Source organism: Trachurus japonicus, chromosome 2 (genome assembly GCF_045865225.1).
Source record: "Trachurus japonicus isolate A0001 chromosome 2, Traja_1.0".
Taxonomy (NCBI): Eukaryota; Metazoa; Chordata; class Actinopteri; order Carangiformes; family Carangidae; genus Trachurus; species Trachurus japonicus.
This window is the reverse complement of record NC_140908.1, coordinates 5,767,201-5,780,923: the sequence shown is the minus strand read 5'-3', so window position 1 is coordinate 5,780,923 and position 13,723 is coordinate 5,767,201. Positions and strand designations below refer to the sequence as shown.

At 41.7% G+C, this 13,723-nt stretch overlaps 1 protein-coding gene across 1 annotated transcript in view; it reads left to right on the top strand.

Moving 5' to 3' along the window:
* Positions 1 to 1,841: 1,841 nt before the first annotated feature.
* The window catches only part of LOC146990677 (gamma-aminobutyric acid receptor subunit gamma-3-like), a 77,649-nt gene continuing 65,767 nt past the window's right edge, over positions 1,842 to 13,723 (top strand). The window contains exons 1-2 of the mRNA XM_085797181.1: positions 1,842 to 2,075; positions 2,490 to 2,644. Of these exons, the coding sequence (XP_085653307.1) occupies positions 2,020 to 2,075; positions 2,490 to 2,644 (211 nt within the window). The 5' untranslated portion in view covers positions 1,842 to 2,019. The remainder of the gene's footprint in view (positions 2,076 to 2,489; positions 2,645 to 13,723) is intronic.

The following is a 13,723-nucleotide window of genomic DNA, read 5'->3' as shown; positions in this document are numbered from 1 at the left end:
GAAATGTTGTATTCAGGAATGTTATTTTGAAACATCAATCGTGTTTATAGCTTATAGTTTCATATGAATCTTAATTGATATTTATGAAAATATATCTTGATACATATGTGAATGCAGCACTGTCATTACTTTACACTGACAAAAGTAATGTGACAAATGAACTTCAGTTACATGCTGCCAATCTTTATTTTCCTTGTCATTTAGACTGACATTATCTAATGCCATTATTGGATTCATTACAACTTAATGAGCAAGACGCTACATCGCAAGATGACAGTGTCTTCACTTTGCAGATTTTATTGAGCAGAACATAAGACATGATTCATAAGAGAGGGAACTCATAATTGCACACATTTGTAAAGGTAAGTCATCAGTTTTACAGCTACATCTGACGCCGTTAGGATTGTACATTAAAATCCTATCACATATGACAGGTTTATAAAATACAGCTCAAGCTGTGGTTTCTAAGCTTTTGACCTGACTTCTGACCTCTTACATAAAATCTAATTGTGGCTTCTTTTCACATTTCAGATGCCTATAAAGTGGTAGTTGTTGCTCTAAAGAGACATTTCCACTTTAAATACCCTACATTGGCTCATTTGAATAATAAGTATTTAAGGCCAGTGGGGTGATATTATCAACTATATTAGACATAGTCAATACAAATAAATGGACATTTCTATTGTGGGGCTCTGAATGCAGGACCTCTGCTTTTGCACATTGTGATTATTTTTTTCTTATTTTAGATTACTTTTCTCCACCATTGTGGATCAATAACAGTGCAATGACAATTAAGCTGCATGTTTTTATTTCTTTCTAGTTTAGATCGGCGTTGGTCTATCTAACCTCGCTGCCTGTTGCATCTCCAGCCACTAGGGGGCAGCGAAGCCTCTCGACTCGCACTCGGCGCTGATGCCCTGCTGATTCAAACCGCCGCACAGGTTTGTGGGCTGAGCAGCACTGGGCTGCACCTACTGAGTTGTGCGCCTATTCAAGAAATGACTTATTTTGAGCGGGGAGCGGGGAGCGGGGGCTCTGCTGTGACTCTGTGGTACGTAAACGGGGTGCGTAGCGCCTGAATGCGACTTCCAGGGGCGATCGTCATGCAGGCAAACAGCAAACATCAATATAAACAAAAATCAAATACGCAGCTATTCAGTTTAAACTGACATCCCTGCTGTTTTCTCTGTGACTTACTGCTCATATCTGGGACTTTTTGCAGTGTGCAGAACTGAAAATGTGGATAAATAAATCAGAATATACTGAACTGAGTTTAAGGATGTCTGAAACTAAATCTACTTTTTTTCAGCTCCTTTAATGATCATTTGATTGACTGGAATGATGTTTAAATATTCAGTAAGTGTAATGAAATAAATAAATGCTCATGCTCATGACGTAGCCCCCACCCCAAAAGAAAGAGAGATGATTTTTTTTTTTTTTTTTATGGTTTCCATCCAGATCATGCAATGCAACTGCGATCCAGGTATTGTGTGAATGCATGAGTCACGCAAGATGCTCATCTGCTGATGTTTTAACCAGCAGCAGCAGCAGCAGCAGCAGCAGCACCAGCAGCACCAGCAGCAGCAGACGGCGTCACCCCCCAAACACTCTGTTGCCCACACACACAGGCGTTAGAGAGGGAGGAGGGTCGCTCTGCTGGATCCCGTCGATTCCCGACTTCCCTGCACTCCGCTGGGCCGATCACGTTGATTGATCGTCGGGTGCGTCCTGGAGGAACCCCCCTCCCCACCCCTCCATACATACACCCACCCACCCACCCACCCCACTCTTTTGCGAGGAGTATAGGGAGGATCGAGTAAGTGGGGAAAGAGACTCGCTGTTGTGTGGCCGCAGATGACACGCAGAAGAAAGTGTGTGGGCGGATGAGGAAGTTCAGAGCTCGGATTGATGGTTACACACCTACTGTACTGGCACTTTTATCGGCGGCAGCGACAGCAGCACACGCCGAGATCTCCAGCTACCAGTTCCTATGATCAGAGGTGATCCACGCATGGGAAAATGACAATCAAGTTTGTGGTCATCCTCTTCACACTTCTGCTCGTTCAAGGTGCTCGGTGAGTCTGATTCGCACCTTTTATATTCGCATGATCAACAGCTGGAAGGTGTTTTTTTTTCCTGCTCCCTTTGCTTTTTCAGAGCTTTTAAACTTAAACATTTTATGTGAATGACTCTGCCGGGTAATGCATGTTTTTATTTATTTATTTATTTATTTATTTTCTGAGGGCTTTCCCCGCACATACCCACAAACACACACTCACACACACACACACACAGGCACACACGCACAATAAGACACCAACCGTTTACTGCTGCGCCCAAAACACAGCCTTTGCAGTGATGATGCTGCTGCGACAAAGTTTTCATGACAGTTGTATTTATCATTTATCAAAGAGGGGGATAACATAATTAATGACCCCCTCCGTCTTTCCTTTCACCCCCCTTTACCCCCCTCCTCCCTCACCTCCCAGTTCTGATCTACTGGATTATGGCGACGACGATGAAGATCTCCATGACACCACTGTCAATCAAATGCTGGTGCCCAGGTCGCACCAGGAGGATGCTACACTGATACTGAACAATCTGCTCAAGGAATATGACAAGACGCTGCGGCCAGACATTGGAGGTAAGGCTGGGTTGTGTTGATTAACTTTGAAAAAAAAGAAAAAAAGAAAAAGAAAAAAGAAAAAAAAGCTTTGTGGTCATAGAAGTAAACGCAGCTTTCTTTACCTGGAGCTCTCCATGGTTCTGAACTCCACTGGTTTAGACTGGAGCTGTCCACGGTGCTGCAGCACTGCATGGGTCCCCTCCTCCACCCCACTCCACTTAAAAAATTATGTCATAGACTCTGTCTCAGCTTCTCCATTCAAGCTTTATGGTGTTCACACCTTCTTCTTTTTTTATGGCTGCATCGAACCATCAAAAAAATATGTTTTGACCATCATTTTACAAACACTTTCCTCAAAATACAACCTGACATACATATTTGGCCAGTAGAATCATTCATCACTGTTGTGTCTACACAATGGTGGACATTTTAAGTATAAATAACAGCTGTTTGCTTACCAGTCTGTTGTGAGCTGGACATCGAGGGCTGAAAAAAAGAAAAAGAAAACAAGAAAAATGTTAGCTCTTGTTTTGTTTTTATTTCTATAACTTCTTTTCTTGTACTGAAGTTAGCATGCTAACGAGATGGTTAGCCCCGGCCCAGTCAGACTGTTTAGCCATTTTCCAATACCAAGTCACTGCAGTGTCCAGTCTGTCCTGAAAAAGTAATGTTACTTAAAGGACATGTTGTAACCTCTTGTCCTCTAAAAGCTCTTACTTAACTATTAATAAGCACAAAATAAAATCTCATTGTCTCATTGTATCTTTTCATGCGATTGATTGGATGACATAATCTCTTCCTGAGCTCAAAAGCGCCAAACAAGTCATTGCAGAGGATTACTAAAAGCGTCTTGTGTCAAGTTTAATCAAAATATGAAGTACATTTTAACTGAAACTGAAAAGATAAGCAATGGCGCTAATTCTGCAGTCAGATACCATTAGAGAGGTGTAGAAAAAGAAGATGTAACAGGGTGAAGTCATTTAAAGAGGAGCAGTAAAACCTCAAATGAACAAAACTAATGTGGAAAACTCTTTATGCATACGTTTAAAATGAAAATTATATGATAGAAATTGCTGCATATAAGCAACATATAGTATGTTGGGCAGAGATTGAGTTGTGCGTGTGTGTGTCTGTGTGTGTGAGAGGTCCAGGACGATGGTTTGAGTCCAAACCCTTGTCTGATTGCAGCCACATTATTTCAGCGATGCTCATGGTGCAATCAAAACTCAGAGCTTAGTTGCAGTTGAAGGGGAATATTCATCTTCAGAGAGTCAGGGAGGCTGGCTGCTAATCAAATGGTTACTGGTTTGATCCCCGGAGTGCCCTCACTGGTGGGCTGCTGACTGGAAAAGTTCTCCCATCGTTAGCGTGCAGTCATTACAGCCCCATTTATCATTACTACTGAGTCATTTAGAGAAATCAAGGTGGTCCCTCTTTGATCTGAATGATTGGCATCACTTGGTTTTATGATAATGCCTGTGATTGGTCTGTATTTCTAATCTATATCTGATCTAATGCACAAAATCAGACTTCTGTATTCACGAGTACAGCACCGAATGTCAGCTGGAGTGAACCTCTGATTGAATGAACACAATGCCTCAGCGACAATACACTGAGGCATTTTTTGTTATTATTATCAATGTAAATGCAGGCGTCACACCCCTTCCTGTAGTTAGAACTCAGACAAACCTGGACTTACAGTACAGGAAAGCTGCATTCAACCGCATTCAGACTTTCCAGTGATATTTTAATTATATTCAGTTTCCATGGTGAATAAATCACCATCAATTCACTTCGTAGCAAGTCACAGCAAAAAATGTTCTCCAGAACTCACCAGAGAATCATCCACTTTATTTATTTTCACCATCAGAATAAACCAGGGTTAGTTTATCTGTAAACATCTGGGCACTTTAGGCACTGACTTAAAACTCTAAATGATCCATTTATTTTATTTTTTCTCACATTCCAGTTAACTTACACACATGCTGAAGAAATGTTAAGCAACCATAAAAGTAGGAACTAGAAATGACAGATATCTCACTGATACAGTCTCAGAATACCAGCAGTGGAAGAGGTGCTCCACTAGATCCTCAACGATGCAACTGAATTTCTGAATCGCAGTCAGTTTCCAGGTGTCGGGACTTCCTGCTGCATAATTATGCTACTGTTAATAAGTTGTATTAAGTCTCCTGTGCCTATATGAGGCGTCACTTCAGTCAGCATCAGTTCAAACTGATCAAAGTTAGAAACAGAAAACAATTTTGGGGATATGTATTGAGAAAGAAATGAGCTTACCAGTCCTTTGGCCGCTGCTCCTCAACTCTGCTTGAAGTCGGGGGCTCAAGGCGAGGTTGGCCACTGCTAGCGTAACCTGCATTACGTTGTTGGTAATGTCGGCACAGGCTTTGCTCTCTGGTTCTTCTGCATCCATTTTTATATCTGTTTTGCTAGTAAAAGTACATATTAATACAATGATGTAAAAATATTCCATCTCAAGCTCTCAAAGTACAAAGGTATTCTTAACAAAAGATACTGAGAGCATCAAATAAAAAGTATTGGTCATACAGAGAAATGGCCTCATTATTCGACTGACATCAGGCTTTTGTTGGCATTTGAAAAGGATACAATCAGCATTGACTCCTGGGTCACTTGACTCTGCAGCTGATGTGGGTATTTACCAGCTCCAGCCCCAATTGGCCTTGATGTAAACACATCACCTCTGTGAACCGGCTAATTGTCGCCCTTTTTCCTGCTGTGACGTCTTTCAGAGAGCAAACACTCTAAACACACTTGTCACCAACCCCAGCACGGTGCTAAATGAGAGATGAGAATGAGAGACAGTGACTACGCTGCACTGCAGGGATGAAAGAGTGAGCTACAGCCCTGAAATAAGTTTTAAAAACACACCGACCAAAGCATCTGATAGAGGAGATAGGACAGTTGGAAACGCCCATTTAGGGATGAGATGCTATGGATCAACTGCTAACAGTTTTCTCTGCAGCTTAATGCATCTTCTCAGGCAAACACAGCTGGCAGTGAAAAAAGGAGTCAATCAGCTTTTTTTTACCGAGTTTAACCAAGTGTAAAAACCTGCTAATTCTTCTGTTAAAAGTGTTTAAGCCTGGTTCCCAACCTAGAGGTCATGTGCCTTAAATCGAGGGCGTCCACAAGATGATTACTGATTGTGCTGCACAAATTTTAAGGTCTTCTCTAATCGTTGACCTTTTGTGAATGATTGAACTCTCTTTAGTCTCTGGATCTTATTTGAAACAACGTGAGAGTTTTTGGAAGGGAATATCTAACTGTTACCAACTCATAAATATCTGACCAGGGGCAAAAAAAGTAACTATAATTAGGACTGGTGTCTGTTTACTGCTGATATCTGTATCTCACCTGCAGGATTAATGGGCTTGAGTTCATTTTAATGTTTATTTAAGACTCAGTCTGATACCGCACTCTGCACCTTGAATTTCCGACCGCCAAGCATGAGAGCGTTTTAAATGTGAAGGTTTCAGTTGGAGGTTTTAGATGAAGTTTCAACAGACTCTAGTGGGAACACTTATCTCCAGATCATTTAGAGTGTTTATTTGTGTTTCCAGGTTATTTAAAATGACCAAGCACCCAGCTCTCACAGGCAATAACCTGGTGGGAATTGATTTTTTTCTTTTTTTCTTTTTCCTCTGCTCTGCCAGCAGCTCGGTTCAGTCTGGTAGTTCACCTTGCAGAGGTGGGAGTGTGTGCGTGCGTGTGTGTGTGGGATCTCCCTCCAGCTCTGCTTCCGTAATTAAGGATGAAATTTTGATGAGATCCAGTTGACAAACCTCGGTATCGTCCATGAAATGTTAATGTCTTTGCAGGATAATGTGAGGCAGCATGAAAAAAACACACGCACAAACGAACACACTCGGAGATGACGCTGAGTCAAAGACAGATCTGGGACATTTAAGACATTGTTAAAAAAAAAAAAAAAAAAGGGAGTGAGTTCAGTTGAGAGCTGCTGCAATGAAACTCTGAGAAACACACACACACCTTCAAACACTCACAGAGACCAGTGTGCCTCATTTGCAAGATACATGTACACCTGGATTTGTCTTCATATAACACACACGCATACACGCACACTACTGAGCAGTGCTCTTCAGGTTGCCTCCCTGTTCAAAGTGAGCTCCTCTCTGTGCTTGTTCGTGTTTATATGCTGCCGGCTGTGGAACCAGAATACATACTGTTGTATTAAGCATATTTGTGATTTCTATTTTAATTGGCCATTAATGTAGAACTTGCAAGAGTGTTTGTATCTCACTGTGAAGCTCATTTCTTTGGTAAAAAGTTAAACTCATGTGAGGGGATAGTTTTATATTTTCTATTCTTCTCTTGTCAGATGTTTATGTAAAAACTCTTGAGCGTTTTTACTCTTATTTATGCAAAAGAAAGCTCTGAACAACAAGAACAGCATAACTCTGTATCAGTGGCTCCCAGAATGTTGGCGGTATGACCCCATAATGATACGGTCCAAAAAGCTTTCACAGTTTTTTTCAGTTGCTAACAAGCATTGGTCGAAACTGAAGTCACATTCAAGTCCATGTGGAGCAAACTGTGAGACACTTTTCAGTGCTTTCATACAAAATGCACTGAATGACCACAGTCACCAAAAATTCATGAATTTATGAAAATAAATTGAATTTTGTAAGACAAATTTACATTAATTTATTGGCAGACTTACAGTACCATCAGAGTCCAGCAGATGGCCATGGCCAATTTATAATTTCAAACTTAACATTTGCAACATTTTATATCTTCATCTCTGGTATTTTAAGGGCTGCAGCTAAAGCGGGGAAATCAACAATAAATAACTGTCTTTTAATGAATAAGTTCATGACTGTTCCATGTGAAATGTGTGACACTGTACGAATGAGTATACTTTGAATATTACAATAGAAACAGTACTGTAGGTAGGAAAGGCCAGCATTATTACAATAATCTCACACTCCCCCGAGTGTTAGCACTTACAGTAGCACAACCGGTTGTCCATTCACTCTCATGCATCAGTGTCACTGTTAAAATGTTAAGGTTGAGTCTCTTACACTGGCTCAACTGAGAAAACCCCCGCACACTGTCTTCACTTGCATCAGGTTTATTGGGGTTACAACGTTTCTTTACTGTAGGTACAGTAGTAGTGGAAATCATTGGCTGTTTTGTCCTCTCCGACACACCTGTCTATCTTTTGAGGTTTGCATACGTTTTTCAAGTTCACTGGCAGAAGTTCGAGTGGAAAAAAAGAAAAAAAAAAGAGAAAAAAACAGCAATCTAAGATGCAGCATAACAGGGTTATTATCTTAGCCCCCGTGTTTGTTTCCCTCCTGTCTCTTCCAGTCTTGTGAAGTCAGCAGTGAGCCTAATCTTCATATAAACTGGGTGACTGGTCCACTTGTGAAAAAAGCAACCCAGATTTCCCCCGAGCAGAACAAGTGTTTGAGTCTCACCTTAACTGATAAGAAGCAGTTCGCCTTGGATGAAGATGAGATGCTTTTGTGTCCTTATTGTGTCACTTTCCTTTTGGATTCAGAGTGTGATCGCCGCGTGCGATGGGTATGATCCTCGCGCACGTGTGTGTATGTGTCATGGCGGTGCGTGCGTGCGTGTGTGTGTGCGCTCACCAGGGAATGGAGGACAGAGCGGGGCTTTGTGGTGCTGTGAGGGCTCTACAGCCCCACACATTTACAGTTTAAGAGCCATAGGAGGAGTTTGATTAAAGTTAGACCTGAACAACCTTCTAAAAATACACCAGTCCTCAAATTAAAAGGTACTTTACAACAAGATCAAGTCTCTGTGTGCCCACAGTCTGAATTCAAGCCACACTGTCGCACTAGACTTGAATGTATTATTTGTATGTTCATAATCCAAAATTTTTTATTATTTTTCTTTTAGGGTGACTTTAAACATCAGTCCAGGGACAACAGATGCAAAATAGCCTTTTGGCTAATTCTGGCATGTTTACATTTGTTTAAATGTTTTTATTAATGTGCAATGTCCCTGATCCTTAAACCTTTAAATAAATAATAAAATAAAATAGACGACTGTTCCTTCATTGGCATAAACACACACAGTAGTTTATCTGGGGAATTGAACATTAAAATTATAATTAAAAGCTATTTACTTACTAGTCTAGAAGAAATGTGCTCAATTCAGCATCAGACTTCCTTTAGTTGTCTCCAGCTGAAAAGAACAGAAAGAAAAACTAATGTCAACTCTTGTTTTGCTTCGATTTCTGTGAATTATTTTTGTTGTAAAGCTTGTTGTAGTCGTAGTGCCCAGCTGTTGTAATAAAGTATTCAACATTTCGATAAATGAAATAAAATAGAGCAATGTAACCCAACCCTCTTCGGCCTAAGCAGTGGGCTGAGGGCTGAGAGCCACAGACTGGCTTGGAAAGTCAAGGCTAAGTTAAATAAGAGAAAAACCAAGATGTTATTTGTTTTGGTCTTTTCCCGTGACAGAAACAAAACATAGATCATCCACAGCCTGCTCCAAGTGCTGACCGTGTTGATCCTCAGTGAAACATTTGCCACATGCAACAATGGCTCTTTCCAGGGAAAAAAAGAAAAAAAAAGAAAACGTCTTTGTCACATAAGAAATGGTGCAATCTAACAGCAACAGCTATGTATCTGCAATAGACAAAAGAAATGACAAATGGATACAAGCAACAAAGGCCACGATACAGAAAATGCACTGACGGAAAAACAAAAGGAATATTCCAAAGAACTCGTCACAGGTCTCATCTCAAGAGAAATTACTGCTCTGTAGCTGAGAATATGGAGACGAAACAGCACATTAAGCCATTACTGTACCACCGTTAACAGACTATTTTAAATCCCTCGACTACTGAAAAAACAACTGCAACATGTGAAAGTGAAGGAAGTCAACCTTATCAGCAGGAAACCCAGGAGAAATCGCTCTTGATAAGGGGCCAGTTCAGTTTCAGGCGGTATGCAAATACAGTCAGGCTGACAGCTTTTCAATATAGCCAGGTAGCTAATCCAGTTGTATCTATGTGTGATCACAGCTGGAGACTCTGACTGAAAGCTGTAATTGTCCATAGCTAACAAGCTATTGATCTATACTGACTGACCAGGTCGCTGCAATCATATCCGCCATTATTGCCTCGCTGGATGTGTCTGACGCTCACAATTAAGTCTGTAGGTGGTGTGAAAAGGGAAAGAGTGAGTGTGCATTTCAATAGGAGCTGTGTGTGTGTTCCTCTCTGTGTGTGTGTGAGGTTGTGTTCAACTCCGACCAGCAAGCAGCTTCTACAGTATATATCTGAAAGTCATTATTCACCTACTTCTACAAGGCTTTGCTGATTTGGCTTTCTTTACATAATCGGCCCACAAATTAGAGCAGCATGAGTGTGTGTGTGTGTGTGTGTGTGTGTGTGTGTGTGTGTGTGTGTGTGTGTGTGTGTGTTTCACTTAAGAGACAGACTTTGATTCAGATAAAAGCCAGGTGTGTGTCAGAAATAGAAACCAAAGCAGCTCAGACATTATTGGTTTACAGCTGTTTCCTGTCTGCCTCCCTCTCTTTCCATCTGTTTCTCTCTCTCCTTTCCTCTATGATCCTCCCTTTACTCCCCCTTTAACCCCCCCACCTCCCTTCCATCTCCTCCCTTTTATTTGCTATCAATTACTCTAAACTGCTGCATCATTCATGTCCATATTTGCAGTCCAGATTTTCAGAGTTTTTCCAAATGCGAGTGAAAGTATGACCCACTTTGCTTCCCATATTAAAATGTCATAGATCCAATTCAGAAGTCATGTCAGATTCAATCACTGCGGGGGCGAGAGCGTGAGAGCGGAGGATGGGGATGTAGACGCTGCAACATTTGGTCTCAGTGAATTTTACTCATATCCTCATACAGTAGACGTCAGCGGGCCACATTTCCCCTCGTTTCCTTTGTTTTATTAAAGCTGAAAACCAGATTTGTAGAATTTTAACCTTATTTGCCAAGAAAGTTGAGTGGGTTTATGTTCTCCCCTTGTCCATCACGGCCTTAAAAATAAGCACAACGTGCTTGTCTTGATGTGGAAAATGAGCAGGAGCTGATAGAGGGTTGATGGGGGCGAACAGATTTCAGTGGAGAAATGAAAGGAACAGGATGCTATCAATCCCTCAGCCAAGTTCTCAAGAGAAACCCTAAAGAGAATCTGTACTTTGACCCATGTCAGTGGTTTTGCACTTTCCCAACAAATACTAAATGGATTTTCAAGAATCGACGATGCTCACTTGTCATATCCTGTAATTTGTGGCCATAAACCTGCAACCCTAATGACTCTTTTTTTATTCAAAGAGCCTCAGGCGTACTCTGTGTTTAGCTCTAATTAGTGGTGATGGGTGAATCCCAACGCTTTCAATGTTTCATCCCTCTAAAGCCCACTGTGTCCAAACTTTTGTCGAGAGATGTCTCTGACAGGTTGTTTGCAGCTGAAATATATCCTTATATCATTAGTATGGAGCGTATTTTTAGATTCCCTCCTAGTGTTAGTGCATTTTGTATTTCTCATGCACCTTTTTGAAGTGTCTGTGCTGGAGGTTGTGGCCTCCATGTGGTGCCTCATGATTGGACCGTGCTAAACGATGTAGTTGATTTAAGTGCAGTCTTTTCCTGGAAGTCAACCAGTGATAAGATATTTTTCACATTGAGCTGAATTTCTGGTTCTTTCTGGCCTTTGTTAATGGTGTTTCTGTGAGCTCTGGATCAGTATGGCATCCCATTAGGCTCGGTACTCGACAAACTGCTCCATGTGTTCTGGTGAGTGTGACTGTGAGGACATGAACTACTGCTACTGTCTGAAAAAGACACATGAAAGACCTGGATCTTACTTTCTTATCTGCACAAGTAACTTGAGTCTGTTGATGGACTCTTGTCTTTGAATTTAAAGCTGTACTTTTTCCTGAGAAGGTGGTGAATCACACACAGAGGTGTATTTTTTGCCCATCGCTAATGAACAGGAGTGTGCAAACTCTCCCTGTATTTCAAATTCACCGAATTTTTGAATTTCTAACAGTGACACAATCAACACTCATGAAAAAAAAACACAAAATGTAAACGGCTCAAGATGTTGTGGAATCACACAGTGCATCAACATTTTACCTACAACTGTTGTCATCTGTGAGTTTGTGCAGCTGTCTGGTTGGCGCTGAAGGTCGTGGGTTCAAACCCGTGCGTTAATTAGCGGCTCTAAAGCGCCCGGAGGTGTAAATGAGAATCTCTGCGGTTGTGTGTCTGTGTATGTCAGTCCTGTGATAAACTGCTGTGCCCTTGCCCTATGTCAAATGGGATTGGCTCCAGACTCAGTGCAACTCTGCGTGGATAAGCAGTGCAGCTAATGGATGGATGTTGTTCAGCCACAACCTCCAATATCCTGTAGGTTTTGGATTCACCACGTCCTGCTTGCAGAACATAGTGGCCATCAGCGAATGCCACCTTATACACCACTGAGATCTAATCTTACATAACATTTAGTGCACCGCCGCTTTAAGGAAGAATCACCTGACATTACAGCATTTCCTCCGTAGTAAAATAGTTCCTCTTACCTCCTACAGATCTTCTGCGGCTTTGAGGCTGACTTGGTCCTGGCAGGCCTCGTCGCCTTGATCCTCGCTGAGCTGACATTTGGCACAGCAGCTGACACCTCCCCAGCTGAAAGGACAATTCTCAGATGAGCCTCCTCAATATTTCAAGTCCAGTGACATTTTATTAGATGAAGAGGAGTTTAGAGTCCTGGCAAATGCTTCTCCTCACATCTTAGGGTAGACAGGTTAGCCGAGCTGGCAGTCACCTGCAGGGAAGAGATGCAGGCTCTGCACGCACGCACGCACTAAGAAACACACACACACACACGCAAGGTTCATAAGCTCATGGACGGAATAACCTTTTATGAGCTGTATGATGCAAATGTCTCTTCCTCTCGGTTTGTGCTTGTTGGTAATGTCCCAGGATTAATGTTACACCTGAATTTTACACTCCAGGGTGTTTAAAATAAAACTTTATTAAAAGTTTTACTTAAAAGAGGTCATTTTTTGGGCATTCTTCTTATTCTAATTCACCGACTGAGCGTCTCTTTTGAAAAAGACCAAGCTGAATTCTCAATGCTGGATGTGTTTTCATGTTGGAAGCCCTGTCATGCCATGTATTGTCATTTTGCCACTGTGACATATTGCATTATGTCACCACGGTGACATTTGCCTGTGTGTTGACAGGCATTGTGATCCCCTAATAACTTGTACTGTACAGATAAGGTGATCTCATTATATTTTGGAGCACCTCGCTGCATAAATTAGCAAATTAATTTTAATTTCTACACCCCAGTGATCCTTAAAAATACGGTGCTCCCTGCCAAGTGTGCATGAGAACTCTGACAGAAATATTTGCAAATTAATGCAGTTTCCTGTGCGACTTCTTATAAATAAACACACACACACTGTCTGATGAGGCAAACTGGGGGCCTTGACCACAAATTTAGCTTCTGTTGAAATGTTTAATTCATCTCCAAAGAGAGGCTGTGGAGCTCGGTTAAAGCCGGCCTCTCATTCCTACAGAGCTCCGCTGGGTTAATGAGAAACCACAATGGAATGGCCCAAGCAATCATGTAGAGCTTTAAAAGGAGGGGGGACTGATACCAAAGTGAAGTGCATTAGACGGTAATAAGACCAACCTGGGTCTGGATCATAGCTGACACATTTCCCATCCCTGTGAGCTCTTACCATTTAATCGATTTCCATCTGCGGCTCTCATGTCCCCTCCAGCCAAAGAACCGGTGGTTAGGTAGGGATTGCGACGAGGCGGACAGACTTTGAAAATGTAGAGAGGGAGAAGGAGAGGGGGGCTTGCACCTGTGCAGTTTGTATTTCTAGTTAAGCCTAGTCATTTAATGGTGGAAAAATGAGAAAGACTGTTTTGTTGGAGCAAGTCTTATGTCTGTAAAGCTCCTCTTGTGTGGTGATAGTTCTGTTTGATTGCAATGGACCAAATGGAGGCTTTAAAATGGCCAATAGGCCATCAAACAGGTAAAGTGGAGCTTTTACCACTGTTTGCACAAGGTT